This window comes from Lepidochelys kempii, chromosome 9 (genome assembly GCF_965140265.1).
Source record: "Lepidochelys kempii isolate rLepKem1 chromosome 9, rLepKem1.hap2, whole genome shotgun sequence".
Lineage (NCBI taxonomy): Eukaryota > Metazoa > Chordata > Testudines > Cheloniidae > Lepidochelys > Lepidochelys kempii.
In genome coordinates, this window is record NC_133264.1 from 41,471,590 (window position 1) to 41,490,172 (window position 18,583).

Consider the following 18,583-nt stretch of genomic DNA (forward strand, 5'->3'; position numbering starts at 1 on the left):
TTAGATGAACCTTCACCATATGTAAGTGAAAATGTTTTCACTTTCAGACTGAGGTGGATTTAATGACACTTTCCAGCTCCACAGGCTGCATTGCCTATATGAGGATGGTTTAAAAGAGAAGATACTTTAAGCTGGGTTTTTCAAAGCAAACAGGCATGCAAATCCTGTTGAATTGTAATGGGATTTGTGTGCCTAACTCCCTTAGACTCTCTTGAAAATCTCACCCCAATGTATAAAATGAAATTGCAAGCTATTAGATTACGGTGTCATGTTCAAGTATCAGAAATGAATTATGAGGCTCTCAGGATAGCCCTCTTTGTAGAATAATAGAGATTGGCCGCAGCAGGGTGATTTCCTTTTTTTTTCTTTATTCAGTAATAAGTAAATTATAAAGAGATCTGTTTTTATTTTATTTTCTCCCCATATACCTTAGAATACCTATGTTAGATTCATAAAGATCTTAGCGTGATCATTTGTATTTATTGAAACATCTCTATTCTGCACTCTGTTCTTATCCATTCTAAGGACGTGAAGCTCATGTTGGAGCTGCCTTTCTCTGCTGTTTCTATTTGGATGAATGCTATAGCTTTTGTGGGAAGATTTTATCTGCTTTTATTTCCTGATTTGAATTTGGGGCTGCAGAATCTGACTATGACAGCTTATAGCATTAATGATTTCATTACATTACAGTAGTTGGAAAAGACGGGCATATTTTCACATTTAGTTAACATGATCAACCAGATGGAAAGCTGGTTTCATGGCAGATAAACTCGGCAAGGATGTTTTTCCACAGTGTTTTAAGTTTTGTTTTAAAACACCTTCATCACCCATCCTGTGCTATACAAAAAATAGAATTTTTGAATCTACTGATTTGACTGGTTTGTGCTATTAAACAATACAGCAGAAAACTGCTCCGATTTTACATAGTGTAATTCTTGTTTTAGCCTGATGAGGAAGCACGATAATCTTGTTAAATGGTATGCGTGAGATGCTTGGAAACAAACTTTGGTCAATTAAAACATTCATCATCTAGGCTGTCTGAAAGCTGCAGTGGTACAGTTACTTGAACTAAAAATTCATTAACCTTTTCTTCAGTGAGCTTGACAAACATTTCTGTTTGCAGGAAGTTATATACTCATCCAGCTTTCCTTTTAATATTGTCCAATGGAGTTAACATATCAATAATAGAACTTAGATCACATAAGAACAGGAACATTGCTTTTCAGTGTTTACATAAATTCTTTTTTATCACCATTTTTAAAAAAGATCTAAAATGCTGATTTTCTTTCTTGTCTTCCAAAGGAAGGTACCAGGTGATTGAAGGTATCATTTCTCCAGTCAGTGATAACTATGGAAAGAGAGGCTTGGTTTCAGCGAGGCACCGGATAGCAATGGCTCAACTTGCACTGGAGACATCGGACTGGATTAGAGTGGATCCATGGGAGAGTGAACAGGAGAAATGGACTGAGACTGTAAAGGTGCTGAGGTAATTGTGTTTATTTTTATTCATAGAGTTGCCAGAGGCCTCAACAGCTCACAAGGAACAACATTTGTCATGTCTGCATTTTAACAGGGCTACAAGCAATGGAAAGGGCAAAGTATGCTCACTAGGACAAAGTACTAGTTGAGTAGGCCTTTTAGACCATTCACTTAAACAGAAACAAAGGGATGTGATTCATCTTTGCCCAGAGATGAAAAGCCTCTTACGGATTGTTCATGAATCATCTGCTTTGTGATAAGGATGCTAGGTCTGTGGGCTACGAACACTCATGAACTAAACTTTTTTCTCTGAGCAGGATTCTCTCTCTGGAGTCTAGTGTTCCCTAGTGCAAGGTGGGTGGAAGTCCCCAAGCTCTCAGGCTTTTTAGTCTATAAGAGTAGTAGTATTGGGTTGTGGCACAAGTTCCACTACACACACCCTTACGCTAGTGGTCACACACCATCCAGGACATTACCTGCCACCATTCAGTGAGTTCCTTCTTGATTAGAGTCACTGAAGAAGCTCCATGCCAAAGTCCATGTCCCTTCACGTGTTGCTCCAGTTCTTCAATACACTCAGCACTGATCTTGCTTTGGGGTCCTTTTCTGCTGTGTCCCTCCCCTGCCTTCCAGTCAGGTCCAGTTCTTTTTGCTTTTAATGTGTGGCTGGCCTGAACTCAAGAATGATGTCAAGGCTCATTTGATCCAAGGTAGGGTGGTTTCCTCTGTCTGCCTCAGGGCTGTTTCCATCTTACACAAAGCAGTTATGTAGTCCTCACTTCATAAGCTTGTGAAGCACTGTTGCTTGAATTCAGTCTGTGGGGAAGAATCCTACTCTGGTCGTTCAGTACTGCAGGGATGTAGGGGAGCCCAAACTCTCCCACCTGCTAGAGTTCTGTTAGCATGCATCTTGAAAGCTGTCAAAAGGTGACGGGTTTTGGTGTGTATCTTACCTCTCTTTTATATTTTTCTCATTTCTTGGCCTCAGCCTTGTTCTTGCTTCCTGTTGCAGTTATTTATAGTTTCACTTTTGATCTTTCTTCAATCTCTGAGAGGGAGAATTCTTTCCAGGTGCTATAGTAAGAGAAGATTACTGTGTAATTTTGCTTCTCTAAAGATATCTTTTTGGCAGGATTTCTTCAGGGTGGCGGTGGGAGATATCATTTTCTACTTTACCAGGAACTGACTGGACAGTTCCAAGAGAGGCTGGGGGTGGGTGGAGTGTGTGTGGTGTGAGACCACCAGTAGTAATATGACATGTGCCTCAGTGTACTTCTGCTGACATTGGGGATTTAGAATTTGAGATCTTGGGGAGTTTCCCATCTCACATTAGGGAGCACAAGAGCCAGCTGTGAGACTCTGACCAGAATAATGCTTTCAGAGAAGCCAAACTACTAGGTAAGTAATTCTTCCATGTTGGCCTTGATGACAGTTCTAAAGTCTGCCTGGCATGCTGGAAATGCATATCTCTGGATTCTAGTAGGGGGGAGGGAGAGAAACAAGAAAGAAGCCAACAGTTAATCTAGAAATATCTTTTGAGAGGATTTTTATTGGATTTTTAAACAGTTGATTTTGGTGCATACAGCTGATTAAGGAACAAGTTTTCAGCCATGGTCTCTGAATTTTCATGGGCAAAATATGTGTATGCATATGTTCACAGGTGAAAAATTGAGTGAGTTGTCTGAAAATTAAAGTACCTGTGCATGTTTAGTCTACATGTTTCTGTAATGACATACCTACATGAGTTTAAGAATACTTATAATTTTCATTACTTAAAGATCTTATCTACCCAGGAGGATAGAGATTAAGACTATGAAAGCACTAAAACCTTTTGATTGTGGTCCTGATCATCACTTTTAAAAAGGAATGCTATCGTGTTATAGGCCGAACATCTACTACTAATATTTACATACAGTACCTATAAATGACACATACCTTTACCTATGATATCACTGTTCTCACATGCAGTGTGTGTCCCCTAAAGATGAAACCAATATCAGCCCTCCAAACCCAGAGCTTGAATGGTCTGATAACCAAAGTGTTGATTCTGAATGCCCTACATATTCTGCCTCTTAGTCTTAAATGTTCAAAAGCAAACAGTAATTTTGGATGCCCTACTTTTTAGATGTCTGACTTGAGACCCATTAAAGGGGACTGGTTTTCAATTAAGTGCACACGACTCAAATTGTGCACCCCAAAATTGAGGCACACCAAGTCACTAGTCACTCTAGAAAATTGTCCTTAATTTCACCAGGTAAGTTTAAGAAATTAAGTAATATTAAACGGACATTGTTCTTAGGTCACATGGTCTAAATAGGTTAGGAACCATGTGGCTGTGAGAAAAAACTCTCCTCGCCAAGGCCTTTCTGGATGGATTAGTACAAAGAAACAGGAGGCTAATATAACTTGCAAACCAGTCTACTTTCTTGAACTTCCACTAAATTAGTTGAGATATTTTTGCCCTCAGTACCATTTTTTTCTGCATGTTTATCAGTTCAAACCAGTCCTTTGAAGGATTTCTTACTGAAACTCGCAACTAGTAAAACCCAACTCCATGGCAGCTGCCGTTTTTTTAAAACCACCTGAACTTGCTGTGTCCTTTTGTCTGAAACCTTACAACTTCAGCTATACACACGCACACATACATATAAATAAATACATTATGGTGAGTGTATCACAACATGTTTTACTTCTTGTCCTATTTCTATTTTAGAACATAGAAATTATAGAAGGTTTAGCCTGTATTTTATGAGAGACCTCCAAGGAACATGAGTGTGCTATAGCTATGTTGTTGATTCAACATTTTCAGCCACAGCCATCTGTCCTCACTATGGGATGTGCTTTTTCTCCCTCTGATTAGAGCCAGTTTCTAGACCTGTTGCACAAAGCTTAGAGGCTCAGACAAAAACCTTCCAGGATTGTCCGGAAAGTAGTGTCAATTAGGCATGTTATTCTTCTCTTGTTTTCCTAAACAATCATGTTGCATCATTCCTAAACAACTGCTGCTTTCCACCAGAGAAGCAGCTGCAGGTTTTCAAGGTGAAGTGAGCCCTGTAGTTATCCAGGGCTTGATCCTACAAGCCTTCTGTACTCACAGCTCCCTTTGAAGTCAGTAGACATGCTGCTTGTAAGCATTTGGTTTGTAAGATACTTTTGAGTCCTTTGGGAGAATAGGTGCTGTATAAATGTAAACTATATATGTATGTATTTTGTCAGTGATTATAACCACAGTCTCATGTGAGCAACCAAGTGCACAATCTGTACAGAGAGGGTACCTAAAGAGAACTATGAAGAGATTTGAGGCACCAAGAATTTGTGCACTAACAGTTCTGGTGGAGAGTTCACTTATTAATGTGATAAACTGTGTTAATTCTGATTTCTTTGTAGCTTTTTTACCCATCAAAGAGTTTAGAGCACACTAATAACCAAGTTTTATTGTGACAATTTCTCATGCTTTCTTTTATTAATCAATTGTTACCTAAACGCTAAAATTAAAGCAGGTAATAGAAAAGAAAAAGTGAAACAAGCATTTTAGCAAGAATAAGAGTAACAGTTTCCCTCAAAGCAGTGACTGAGCTCTCTGCTTTCTAGCTGAAATAAGCACTAATACCTGATGCCTTGTGCTTAATCCAGTCCCTTCAATATAAATTCAGTGTTTTGGTAAAATGGCATGCCAAGCAATCTTAATTGTCACTTCCATTTTTGTTAAAGAAATAATAGGGATGGAGCCTCAGCTAGCATAAATTGGCATATCTTCATTGTAGAGCTATGCCAATTTATACCAGTTGAGAATCAGGTCCATACAATATACTCTTATCCTGATTACTAAATTAAGGACTGATTGCTTTCCTCACTGTGTGTTTCTCTATAATTTTAGTAGCAAGCTGAAAGATATTCTGATACCGGAAAAAAGTGGTAAAAATCAAGCATTATTGTACATAGCTCTCCCTTCTCATCAGCAATTTGAATCACACACTTTACTGTGTTGGTATATTGTGTCCTGTTAGGGGGCATGGGAATAACTTACAGTTCTGTGTGGGGTTTTTTTTTTTTATGATTAAAAATGTGGTAGCAAAGCAAAATTCTAATTTGCGTAAACATGATTTACATATGCTGATTTTATGTAGGCAGTGTAGATTATTTTGCGTGATGTTTTGGGGAACGTGTCCCTGAAATTTGTTGAGGGATCAGGAGGCACAGTGAAGATAAAAAGTATCTGTTTAAGGAATTTTCATTCCTCATTATGGGTATGATTTGACAAAACATCACCCTGGCTGCTGTGCCAGTCAAAGGCTTCCACAGCTTTGCATTGCCTTGTATAGGGAGAAAGATTAATAGATTTTATCCCCCTCACCCCACTCCTGAATTACGTTCTGTGAGCTTTTCTCACTGTGGGTCACAGTAAAGGCATTTTTGGTGGATTGCTAAAATCTCCTCTGGTTGTGAAATAAATTCTAACATGAGTAGCAGGTCCTGCAATGCAGAGGGGAAATGAGAATTGTTCTTTGTGAGTTTCAGGTTTTGCATGGCAGTGCAATATGTTCCTCATGCACCATGAGCTGGGGAGGAAGGGACTCACTGGATCTAATTCCAGTCAGTTACGGCATATTGTGTATATTTCTGAGTATAAAACAGCATTGTTAATAAACACAATGAACTAAATGTTGTACCCCTGTTGTGACTGAGGCCTGACTGCAGTGTATTTACACCAGGGATTAATTTAGGACAGAGAAATTAGGTTTGTATTGATATTAATGATCAGACATAGCAATATTTTAATTCCACCAGTAATGTAGGAAGCATTCTCTGGAAGAAAGAGAATAGATAAATTTAAAATTGCTGCCTTTTATCCCCCATGTTTTACTATAGTGTTTATAATATAATATTGTGTGTTTCTCTATAAAACATGATACATATGTATCTAAATAAAGTTGTATATATAAATTCAGAAGCCTGGGAATTTGTAGATTAGTAGGTACATTGTGCCATTGTTTAAATGAAAAGCTAACAGCCTTTACAATGTACACTGTACAGAGTCGTGGTTCAGTTTTTGTCCTATACAAAACCCCGGTCCGCAATTAACTTTGTGCAATGGGTTATTGAAGGATTCTGGATTGCATTGCATTGATTAATGCATTGAAGATTGTGTTAATATAGTAAGAGTTTCATACTGTAGATTGATGCCTTGCATTATATATTTCTTCAACTCTTACATGTTTATAAAAAAGGGTTTGATTTTTAAAAAAAATTTACATTGTAAAATAACGGCAGAAACCGTTACAACTGTGTTTTATATTGTTTGAAGGGGGGAAACTTAAGTCACCTCTCGGAATACCACCAGGAGAGATGTCGGGGATCACCAGTGAATTTATACATAACATATAGCCTGAGTTAAGGAAGAAGTGTTACCCTTTAGTCTTTCTGGCCTCACAGCGGTGCTTTTAGATCTTCTGTGCTCACAGATGGAGTCGGGCAGTAGGGCTGGAGGCAGAGCGGGGAGCTGGAGCTGGATAAAACCAGGAATTAGGAGTGGAGAGTGAAGCAAGGGAGAAACAGGATAGGTGAGAAGGAGCAAAACCCAAAAGAGAATGCAAAGAAGTAAAAGACTGACAAAAACAAAGTAGTAAAGGAGAAGAATGCAGAAATATTTACTTGTGGCCTCACTAATATATTGTGAACTGGAAAAAAAAATTCTATTGGCCATCAGGGAACTGGACTTGGCAAGCTGGGGATTGGGAACACTGTGCGTTGGGATTTACAGAGCCAGCAGAAAGCCACTGATGACCCATTTATCCAGGCCCTCATCTTCCCTCTAATATCTTAAACCCCTGCATCAGGAGTCCCATTCCAGTAGTCCTGCTAATGTCCATCGAAAAGGGTCTTAGCTCTAATGTTCATTAAGAGATTTTATTCAGTGGAGAATCTGTCTTCTCAGGCAACTTTGGCTAAATTTCTTTCCCTCTCCTTACTCTCTCAGTGCTACCAGTTGGTAATGGGGACTAACACAGGGGTGGGCAAACTTTTTGGCCCAAGGGCCACATCAGGGTTGCGAAACTGTACGGAGGGCTGGGTAGGGAAGGCTGTGGCTCCCCAAACAGCCTGGCCCCCGCCCCCTATCCACCTCCTCCCACATCCTGCCCCCTGACTGCCCACCTCAGAACCCCTGACCCATCCAACCCCTCCTGCTCCTTGTCCCCTGACTGCCCCCTCCCAGGACCCCCCCGCCCCAACCATCCCCTGAGACCCCACCCCTTATCCAGCCTCCCCTCCCTGTCCCCTGACTTCCCCGCCCCCTATCCACACCCTCGCCCCCTGACAGGCCCCTTGGGACTCCCACGCCTATCCAACCCCCATCCCCTGACCACCCCCGAGAACCTCCACCCCATCCAACCCGCCCCCTGCTCCCTGTCCGTTAACTGCCCCCCCTCCCAGAACCTCCACCCCATCCAACTGCCTCCGGTCTCCTGACTGCCCCCCGGGACTCCCATGCCTGTCAAACTGCCCCCTGCTCCCCAACCCCCAGAACCTCCGACCTATCCAACCAACCCCACTCCCTGTCCCCTGACTGCCCCCCAGGACCTCCTGCCCCTTATCTAATCCCTCCCACTCCCTGCCCCCTTACCATGCTGCTCAGAGCGGCAGGACTGGCTTATTGGAAAGCCTGGGAGGTGGGTGGGCACAAGCTGTTCTGCCCGCGCAGCAGTGTGGCTGCAGGGGAGGGGGGACAGCAGGGGAAGGGGCCAGGGACTAACCTCCCCGGCCAGGAGCTCAAGGGCCAGGCAGGACAGTCCCGTGGGCCAAATGTGACCCACGGGTCATAGTTTGCCCACCTCTGGACTAGAACATGGTCGGAGGAGGATTCTTGTAGGCCAAGTATATTGAGGAGTCGATTTTGGAGCTCTATAAAGGCAATCTCTCAGTCTGGCATACCTCCCATAGATGGGAGTCCCATTCTAACAGACCGTAGCTGGTCTGTTGGATTGGGACTCTCACTACTGAAGATAGTCAAGTTGCAAGGAGACTGGTGTCAAGGAAGCACAGAGACAAGTAGGAGTGGTAAGGGCTATTGCCTGGAGACAGAGCAGGAGGGCTGGCGAGGCAGTGAGGGCAAATGTAAGTTGCTGGTGGATCTGGGCAGCTACGTCAGCCTGTCTTTGTAGGGTTAAACTCAGTTATGACACATAAGGCAATAACTCCCTTTGCATTTAAATTTGAAAAGTAGCCATATCTGGAATCTCATGAGAATTATGTCTTTGGAGTTTCTGGGGACTGTGGCTCTTTAACTAAAGGAACGAGGAAAATAAATAAATAAAAAGGTAGACTCTTGGGGAATAAGCTTTGGAAAAAAGTATCATTTTTAAAATCTCCTCTCCAAGATTGAATATTTTAATAAAATAATAATAATGGAAAGTCTGTGTTTAATATGGAAACTAAATGTAACAATTAAAATGAAAAATGGAGGGATTTTAATTCTGCTTTAAGCAAAAATCTCAACGATGCTTTAAATGTGGAGTTGCTACCATAGCTGCCGTAATAAGTAGAGGGCTTTAAAAGGGACTGGGGACTGTAACCAGTACATGGAACTTTTGTGTATTGTGCATGAATGTTAACTACCATTGATACTAATCTTGTGACGTAGAAAATGAATATGGTGAATTCTTCACACATCTCATTAAAGTCTAAAGTGCATAGAAGCAGACTGTGTTCTGGAAGCTGAAAGTGCCAGGTAATTGCTTTGTGTATCTCTGAGAGGATTACCTCACACCAAAGCCTTTATTTTAACACAGGCACCATTATAATGAGTCGCTCAGATCGCTCCAGTTCAGGAAGGAACTCATGAGAAAGAATTGGCCTATAGAAAGAGCTACTGAGGATTTCCTTTCTTCATTGGACCCAGGTTTGTTTGTTATGGTAAACAGTGATCGTTGTTTTAGAAGTGAAACCAATTCACCTTTACCAGATTAACCTAACTGCGGTGGGAAAGTTGGACATAGTAGCTCATTCTTCTGATGGTTGGAGCTTTATGCCAAAAATAAACAAATCCAAATGCCTTCAGAACTGCAGCTTCACCTTTGGTTGTAGTGATTGCCATATTGAGATAAAATTGTACTCCATTTTGGGTTGATATTTTCAGGTTTTGGGTTTCTAATCCCTGATAAATCTTTTAAAAATCTGAAATATTTTCTCTTGAAGCTGTAACTGTGAGAATATGAGTTGCTATCGTGCTGATCTTACATAGAGGGAATAAGCCAAAAAATGAGGAAAAGGTTCAAAAAACATATTGAAAAATATAAAATTACTTCTCATTGTAATGCTAACATTGGACTATGTGCAAGAATGATTCAAAAAGTGCATACATAGTGCCCCAGTAGTATGTTAGTTTATTATTTATTTATTTTATTACTACAATTTTGGGTAGGAAAACTCTAAAAATACTGAATTAAAAACAGAAGAAATGCTCTACTTGGGGATTTTCTATTTCATCATTCTACTCCCTGGGTCTGTGGTTTGTTGAGACACTACTAGATTTCTGAGGGTATTTACTTTTGCCCCCACAGTACTTGAAACGTTTTTAGGCATAGATAATCTCTCTTCTCTTACATTAAAGTTTCTCATGATGACATAAGGACTTTAAAAGCTCCCGCTCTTCCAATGAGCGCTGCCTAGAGGAAGGTTAAGTTACATGTTGACAGATTGCCCAGAAGAGAGTCACAGTGGATCTGTTTTTCCTCATCTTGATTATGCACAGAATAGGAAGAAGTTGCTCCCCTCTCAAACCATACACTGTAGTTAGATGACTTCATCACTCGTATCTATGACTATGAAGATATTATAACTTGGCACTTCCAAATGATATTTCTTGCTGCCAAGAAACCTCTGGAAAGCAGTTTTTTGTGCTGCATCTGACTTTCCACTTGAATCTTGTCATTGTCACTTGCTAAGGCAGCCATTAACCCCACAAGGAGAGACTGCAAACTTCTAGTCATTGCATCCACTGACTGTAACATCCTTACATAGTCTAAGAAGGTTTAATTAACCACTGATGTTTGACGGATTCACATCGGTAACTGCCACTGGTGTAAATGGGTTAATAGACTGCTGAATGCAACTGTCTTTTGACAACTGTAAGACTATGCTCTGTAGCCATTGTGAATTGAATAATGATCTGGGTAGCACTTTATGTAACAGTAAAAGGAAAACACTAATTTTCAAACTGATCTTTTAGTTTCACATAAAGTCTTTCTCAGTTTGTAGGTGATTTACAGTCGACAGGCCAGATTTACACCTGCAACCAAGATCCACTCAATGCGGCACAGACTGAGTGGGGCAGTGAGGGTATGTCTAAATTACAGCTAGAAATGAGCCTCCCAGCCTAGGTAGACAGACTCAGACTAGCTGGGCTCCGGGTAGTGTGCATCTTTCTACTCAGGTTGGTAGGCTTGCTCCCAGCTGCAGTGCAGACATACCGTCAGGGAGCTTCACGATTCTCTGCCCATCTCCAGACACGAGTTAGAGTAGCTAAGGATTGCTCTAATCTATGCCAGCTGGAACTATCTGGAGATGGTGGGAGCACAGTGTGATCTTGTCACTCACCCTCCCTTCCCTCTACACTGGGCTGCTGTGGAGGATGGCATATTTGTTGCCTGTGTCGTCTCTGCACTCTCTAGGAAGATGCAGGAAGTTTCTGCTCCTTTTGTGCCACATGACAAAGAATCTGGGCCATTGTCAGCATTTGCCAAGATTTGCTATACAACCTAGACCAGGAAGTTGCTGCAGTGCCTCAGTACTCCTGAGAGAGAGGTTAGTAAATGCTGACTTTTTAGTGGCAAGCCAGTGCAACTATAGAATTCTCAGAGCCGTATGAAAAAGTAGAAATGGGTGAATTTGGGCTTTTCACCATCTTTGCAAAAAGGCTTAATAATCAGAATCTAATAGCAGGTTTGTGAAGCGTGATGAAATTAAGTTTAATTTTGCATACAAAAAAGTTGAAGCAAAATTCCAACAAATACTTTGTTTTTTTGCAAAATGTATGCAAAGTGACACCTAGGGTTTTTTGTACAGCCTAGTTGTCATAATTTTGTCCCTCACTGAATTCATCTGTACTTAATGTACATTTTAAATAGAAGGGGCCAATGAGGACAGATACAGACACCTGGATTTTAGACCAAATGACTGCAGTTTTATTAATTCTGCAATGGTATTGCTACTCGGTGCAACCCATCCTGGCAGCAATGGAAAGGAGGGAGGCCATCGATGCTCCTTATGTCATCTGCCTTCCCCCTGAGCATCCCAGCCACAGGACTTTACAGCCACCTGAAAACAAGGCCTTATCAAAACCTGCATTATTCTCAAGGTATGTAACCTATGATGATCTGGAAAACCCTCTAGCCTCATAGGATGCCTCAGACTTATTTCACCTCCAGCCCTTTTTCTCAGGGTTGTGATGATGTAAAATGAAGATAATAGCTGCTGAAAAGTTAACTCGTTGAGAATCTCCAAATTATTTTTCCTGATGGCACTGGAACTTTTTGCTATACTTTAATTATTTATTTAATGATGATAGTATTCTTTTCAAAAACTACAGTAAATACTATAACAGTATTGTTTGCTAATAATTTGGAATTTGTTTGCTAATAATTTGCTTTGAAAGGACTTAGAAATGATTTATGGTGGCTGATTCCACGTTAATTCTTCCCTCAGTCCCTTGTATGATATTCTGGCAGGGTTTCACATTCTTGATAGATTCACTGAATTAAGCTTCACATACAGTATTTCTTTTTCTGCTTATGAGACACTTGATCTTCGTTTTATTTGAAATTGAATTCCTTGCATTTCAAGTCTCCAAGTTGCCTTACATGAATAAATTTGGCACCTTTCAAATGCTTTTACATGGCTTAGTCCAACAGCAGTCTTTCTTAATTAAAGCTTGCTGGATCTTAAATCCAGCTCCTTTCTTTGTATTAATGATTGTTTCTCCTTTGGCTAACCCTGTCCTTCTTCCCTGAATGACATTGCAGAGTATGGTAGTTCATTTCTGTCCATTATTGATTCAGTCACACCAATCAAAAACTTGCAAAAATTTTCCCAGTCTTTCTTCTTTTTGGATTTATAGAGACATGGCCTGAAATAAAGGCTGTTGTACTCATCAAAAAATGGAGCACTGGTCTGTGGGCATTTGGGCTTTAGATCTATTATCAATTGTGAAAGGTGGAGATCATTATTTTGCAGGATGTCCTTGAAAGTCGAAGGACATTATTTTTTTCCTCACTGTATTGCCTTTGGGGGAAAATGTGCTGGTTATATTGGCAGCCTTTTGTAAAACTAGCCATTTGTTAAATTTGGACAATAGTCCAAGATTTGCTTCCTCTTTCAAAGGATTTCTTATTCTGTTTGGATATTTTCTGTGAGGATGGATAGTGTGTTGTCTGTAGTTTGAACTTATGGCAAGCTTGGTTGTTTAAAGTAATCTATCAAAGGGCAGTGCATGTACCTTCAGAGAGAGAATGCTATGCACAAACCAGCTAAAGCTATAAAGCATTTTGTGATGTAGTATTATGTAGTATCTGGGATACAGGCCAGAGTCTACTTCAGGATTTTTTAAAAAATTTATTTTATTTTGGCCTTTTATAATGAAAAAGCCATCTACCTCATTTTAAACAGAAAATGTTGCTACCTTCTAATGAGCCACACACCAACTAGAGACTCTTTATGGAAGCTTTTTTGTCTCATTGCACAGTTATTCCTTTTTCAATTGTGCTGTTAGCCAAAATTCAGAGACTTTCAGACAGGTGGAGAAATTGATGATGGAGTTGGATATTTCTTTGATGAGTCCTGTTTATTTACAAGTGTGACTGGCGTCCCAGGGGAGCCAACTGAGATCACTCAATTAGGGTGAACTGCAAAGAATGGGTCAGGCAATCCCCAAAGCTGGTGGATATTCCAGTACTTAGATTTACCAAGCCAGCACTAAACAGCTTCTATAACTCCTCACTGGTTACCCAGAAGCCAACAACACAGTTCCCTAAAAGAAGCTCAGCCTCAGGCCTCCACCCAGACACCCAAGTCAAAGATGATGAGGATTACTGAAAATCTTATTCGTCATATAAGAAAGTTCTATGAATCCCAAAGGATCAGAAACATTACCTCCCAGGTTAATGAATCTTCCAGATCTTAGCCAAATTCACGCTTACAGCCAATTCTTATTCACTAAACTAAAATGTATTAAAAAAGAAAAGAAAGAGTATTGGTTAAAAGATCAGTATACCTACAGACATGACTACAATTTCTGAAATTCAGATTCATAGCAGAGATGGTGAGCTTTCTAGCTGCAAAGAGTTCTTTCAGAATTAGTTCATAGGTTATAGTCCAAATGTTTATATTCAGGGTGGTCCAGCCTTGTGGCTGAAGCTTCCCCTGCATGAAGCATCAAGCAGATCTGAGATTAAAAGGATTGGGACCCATGGCATCTTTATACAATTTCAGGCCTTCTTGTGACAGCTCAGAGTCCTTCGGCAAACAATAGACAATTATGAGTACTTCTGAAGTAGATCTACTTCCTAAGCATTGCCGGTAATTATCCACACAGGTTAACATAAGGCAATGGCCCATTTTCCATCATTCTCAGGTGATTTGCTGTACATTTCAAAGAGAGACGAACACAGCGATATCCTGTTTACAGTTAATTTAAATGTTAATATTCCATTTTTATCTCTGAATCAATAGCTATAGTGACAGATAGCCATGTAAACAGTCAGTTCCTAATGTTTGACAAGATGTAAATATACACATACAATTAGTATCACCTCCAATTTTCTAACAATACAGGTTTGCATTTCAAAGTTCTAGCCTATCTAGCATGGACTGGCCCTAATTACCATTCACATACTTTTCTAACTTGTCTCTAATGATTGACTCTGGGTCAGTTAGCCTGCAAGCTGCTTAACCCTTTCTGGCCATACATCACACTTTGTATAAGATTTGTTGCAATTATATAACAATGGGAGCAACAATGATTTGCATGATCATATTTTAATTAGACAGCATCACAAGAAGAAATTACAAAGTCCTGTTTCCTTGAACACAGAGGAATTAAACAACAGGAGATAGTTTCATTGCTCATAGTCCAAGCCTCTGTTAACCAGCACTCAGCCCAAAAAACTCTCTCTAGGTTTTTACTCAGGACTGTGTTCCCAGTGCTTGTTCTGATATCTCCTTGGCACTTTGCTCCTTTCCTTTGTGTGCTTCTGAGGGGTTTCTTCAATTCATCTCTCTCACACACAGATACACCTCTCCAATCCAATCAGTCCCTTGCCTCTGAATGATCATAGTCATACCACCGCCTCTTGTGCCACATTAATCTCTCTCCTTCTCCAGACTTGTGTGTGACTTTGTTTTGGGTTGAGGCCCCTGTTGTTTCAGCTATCTATTCCATAAAGGACCTCTGTTGCTTTTTACATTTATCCTGTAATGAAAGGCAGCTGTGAGACCCAATAGGTCTACCGATAACATGACCTTTTAGTTGTCTTTTTAAATAAGCAATGGAGCTTCTCAGCAAGCTTTCTGTTCCTTGTGTACAGTGCTGGTGACATCACAACAGTTCTGGAGAAGGAGACAAGGTGATACTGTAGTTTTCTAGTATGGCACAATTCCTGTTTAATATTAAATACTTCGAGTATTAACTACCTTTGAGAACTGCACAGTACCATATTAAAAAATATCCTTTCTTATAATGCTGAGAGACGTTCAGACTTTTCTTAACTGCATGGAAAACATGCCAAGACTCTAAGGGCTGCACCTAAATCACCTAAAATGGAGCAAGTTTCCTGGCTGCCAGAATCAAGATGGTGCATTGCATGCTGGGTATTGCAATCTCTGCAGGCCTTACTTCCACATTAAAGATGAGCGTGGCTACTGGTTGCATTGAGCTAAACTTGATTGCCCATCCCTCTTTTATCTTTGTGGGCAGATTCTAGCTCCGATTCTGTCCAACACCTGCACCATGCATGTGTAGAGTTTTGGTGCTGCTGCTGTTTTTCTTTGTAATATTGCAGAGCCCCTTTTAAATGCTTTGGGCCCATTTTAACCGGCGAATGTGCAGGGGTTGAAAGTTGCCAGCCCACCCTCCTTACTGTGATACAGCTGGTCAAGAATTTTTGATTTTAGAAATTTAACTGACAAATGGCAAGAATTTTCTGACTTTTTTTGACCAGCTGTAGCACATAGAGACATTGACACCCCGAAATCCTCAAGGGGGGCTGGCAGTGGTACTGTCCCAATTCTCCTAAGTGTGTTGCCAGGGGGAAAGTCACTTGAAGTTCTGTCTGGGGCTTCATAGAAGCCTGTCAATAAAGGCTCCTTGGAGATGTGCTGAATCAACTTATCTCTTGCTTTGCCTGGCCCTGCTCCCTCCTATGCTGCCAATGCTTACTTTTTGGTCTGCATCTATTGTCTCCAGGTTCCTTGGAGGAGCAGGTGTTCCAGGGGGATTGTGCTGGTGAATCTCTGATCCCTTTGGACTTAACACTGTGAGGGGCCCACATATTTTGCTCTATTGGCAGATCTGGCCCTAAAAGTATTATTAATTAGTACTTATATCTTTTTTCATCTTAAGAATGATGTGCATCAGCTCGATGTAAGAGTGATACAGCAGACCTCTGTGTAAAGTTCTCCTTGAAAGTAAGTTAAATTTCACCCATGCAAATAGCAGCCTTGCCTATATAGGGTGTATGGAGGCTGGCCAGCAATGGCTGTAATTGGGTCAAATCCCTACTGCAGGCAAAGTCTGAGACAGACACAGGTTGAGACTTTCCCAAACGCTCACTGAGCGTCTGGGTTAGAACTTATGAATTTCTGTTTCCCAATCCTATGCTTAGTCTATCTGGGCTTTGTGCCACCTTGCCTTATATTATTAAGGTTGTCTGACACTTCCCATTAAAAGTTTTTGGTTGCTTTTAACTTTGCCAAGCTTTAAGCTTTCAGGATGAAATTTGCCATGCCAGGTACCTGTTTCAGGCTGAACTTCGCTGGAAAATTACAGGAAAAAAGAACCCAGTCATTTCAAACAGCATTTAACCCAGTTTTAAAAAATTCTGGTGACCTTTTCTTTGAGACACTCTTGTGCCTCCATGCTTTGGAGCAGTGACTTGATATTTGGCAGGGAGGTGACCTTTATGTCATGGATGTTCCTTTTGCCACCCCCATGAATATCTGCCTAAATTTGGCTAAGTTATAAGCCTCTGAAAAATTGCAGTTCACAAGTACTCAGTAGAGACTTGTTGGAGCTTTTCCATTCTGTTTCCCAAAGATTTTATCCAGCTGAGAGATGAGCAGGTCTTTCCCTGTAATTGCTGCTCCCTATGATCGCAGACAGCGCCCGGTTGGGCACCTGAATTGAGAGCAGGGAGTCTGTTTCTCCTGTCCTCTCAGTGTGTCCCGGGGTCAGTACAAGGTTTACCATGGCGCCATGGCGCCGGGCCCACAATCAGAAGGGGCCCCAGCCAGCCCGATCCCCCGGCTGGCTAAGCTGGCCAGGAAAGCTGCCCCTGCTCCGCCCCCGCCCTTCCTCTTCTCCAAAGCCCCTGCCTCTGCTCCGCCCCAACCCCACCCCCACCCTGCAGGGTAATCTCCCACCTCCATGCCACCAGTGGTCGTGCTCCCCACTGCCGTATTGACGCCTCCACATTTATTTATTGACAAATAAAATGTGCAGAACTTTAAAATATTGTGCACAGAATTTTTAATTTTTTAGTGCAGAACCCCCTCAGGAATATGGAGTGCTGTGCAGCTGTGATGGTGGGACTGTGAGGAAGGGGTGGGCAGTAGGGAGGTCTATGGGTGGGGGGCACTGAGCGAGCGGTGTGGTTTGCAGGGTGCTGTGCGGTTGTGGTGGGAGGACTGACCATCCTGCACCTTGCCCCATGGGGGACCACAATTGTGTTTGTCGCCAGTCCCACAAAAAGTTAATCTGGCCCTGCCCAGAGTGCCCAAGGAGGAAATTGCCTGTTTCAGATGCAGAGGGACAAGAGCCAGATCTAGCATCGAGGGCCGGGGACGAGGGGCAGGGAGAGTAGACTGGGACAAGAAATCTGGGGTGAGGGAACTGGCATGGAAGTTGGTAAGGGATGAAAGAGGAAAACTGGGAATGGGGTAGGAGCCTGGGACTGGTTGGGCAAAGTGACTAGGACTGGGAGCCAGGGAGGGAAACAAAGTGGCGGGGACTGGTTGAACAAAGAGAGTGGGACTGGGAACCAGTAGGTCAAGGGGAAGAGAGACAGATCTGATGAGGGGCCAGAAATCAGGAGAAGAACTGGGAGTTGCTGAGCAAAGAGAGAAGGAAATGGGTGGTGGGGGTGGAGAAGGTAAGAGGTTGAAACTGATATTTGACAAGGAGCCCAGGGAGGAAGACTGTGGGTTTGGTAAATGTGAGGTTGGGAGTCACTGGAGGCCAGTGGGGTGGGGAGGGGAGAGACAAATCAGATGAGGAGCAGGGAGCAGAGACTGCTTGGGCAAAGAGATACTGGGACAAGGTGCTGGTGGAAGATAACTGGGAATGGCCGAGCAAGGAGATTGGGACTGAGAGCAGGAGAGGGAGTCCAGACGGGAAAATTGGGTCCGGGATGAGGAGTAGGAAAGACAAGATTGGGCCCGGACAGATTGGAGGAGATGGAGCTGCAGGGGTCAGTGTTTGGCATCCTAGAGCACACTCCTCTGAAGAGCTTGAAATGGAATCCAAAATTCTAAGTCTCACCATTCCTCTGCTGTCAGCTAATGTCTGTGAAATCCACAGGCAAAAAGCATGCCATCCCCCTGTAGTGCTGATTCACATGGAAGATGGCAACCTACTACGAAAGTTGGAAGGTGTGTAGTGAATGAGATAGAAGATTGTAGGAAGAGAAAGGATGATCTCATGGTTAAGGCAGTTGAATGCTATTCTGGAGAATTAAATTCTATCCCTACCTCTGCCACAAAGTTCCTTAAGTGATGCTAGGCTAGTCACTGAAACCAGGTAATCACTAATTGTGTGTTCCTCATTTTCTGAGTACCTGATTTGAGGGAATGGTGTCAGGTTTACAGAATTGCTGAGCACTCACTGTTGCAACTGAAG

The 18,583-nt window shown here is 41.9% G+C and overlaps 1 protein-coding gene across 8 annotated transcripts in view; it reads left to right on the forward strand.

Annotated features, from left to right (window-relative positions):
* Nucleotides 1-18,583, forward strand: part of NMNAT3 (nicotinamide nucleotide adenylyltransferase 3) — a 79,232-nt gene that overhangs the window by 52,732 nt on the left and 7,917 nt on the right. For all 8 annotated transcript variants that reach the window (XR_012160809.1, XR_012160812.1, XR_012160810.1 and 5 more), the window contains 2 exons: nt 1,303-1,486; nt 9,267-9,376. Coding sequence is in view for 3 of the 8 variants with exons in the window: in XM_073359985.1 (XP_073216086.1) it covers nt 1,303-1,486; nt 9,267-9,376 (294 nt within the window). In the remaining 5 variants the exon portion in view is untranslated. The remainder of the gene's footprint in view (nt 1-1,302; nt 1,487-9,266; nt 9,377-18,583) is intronic.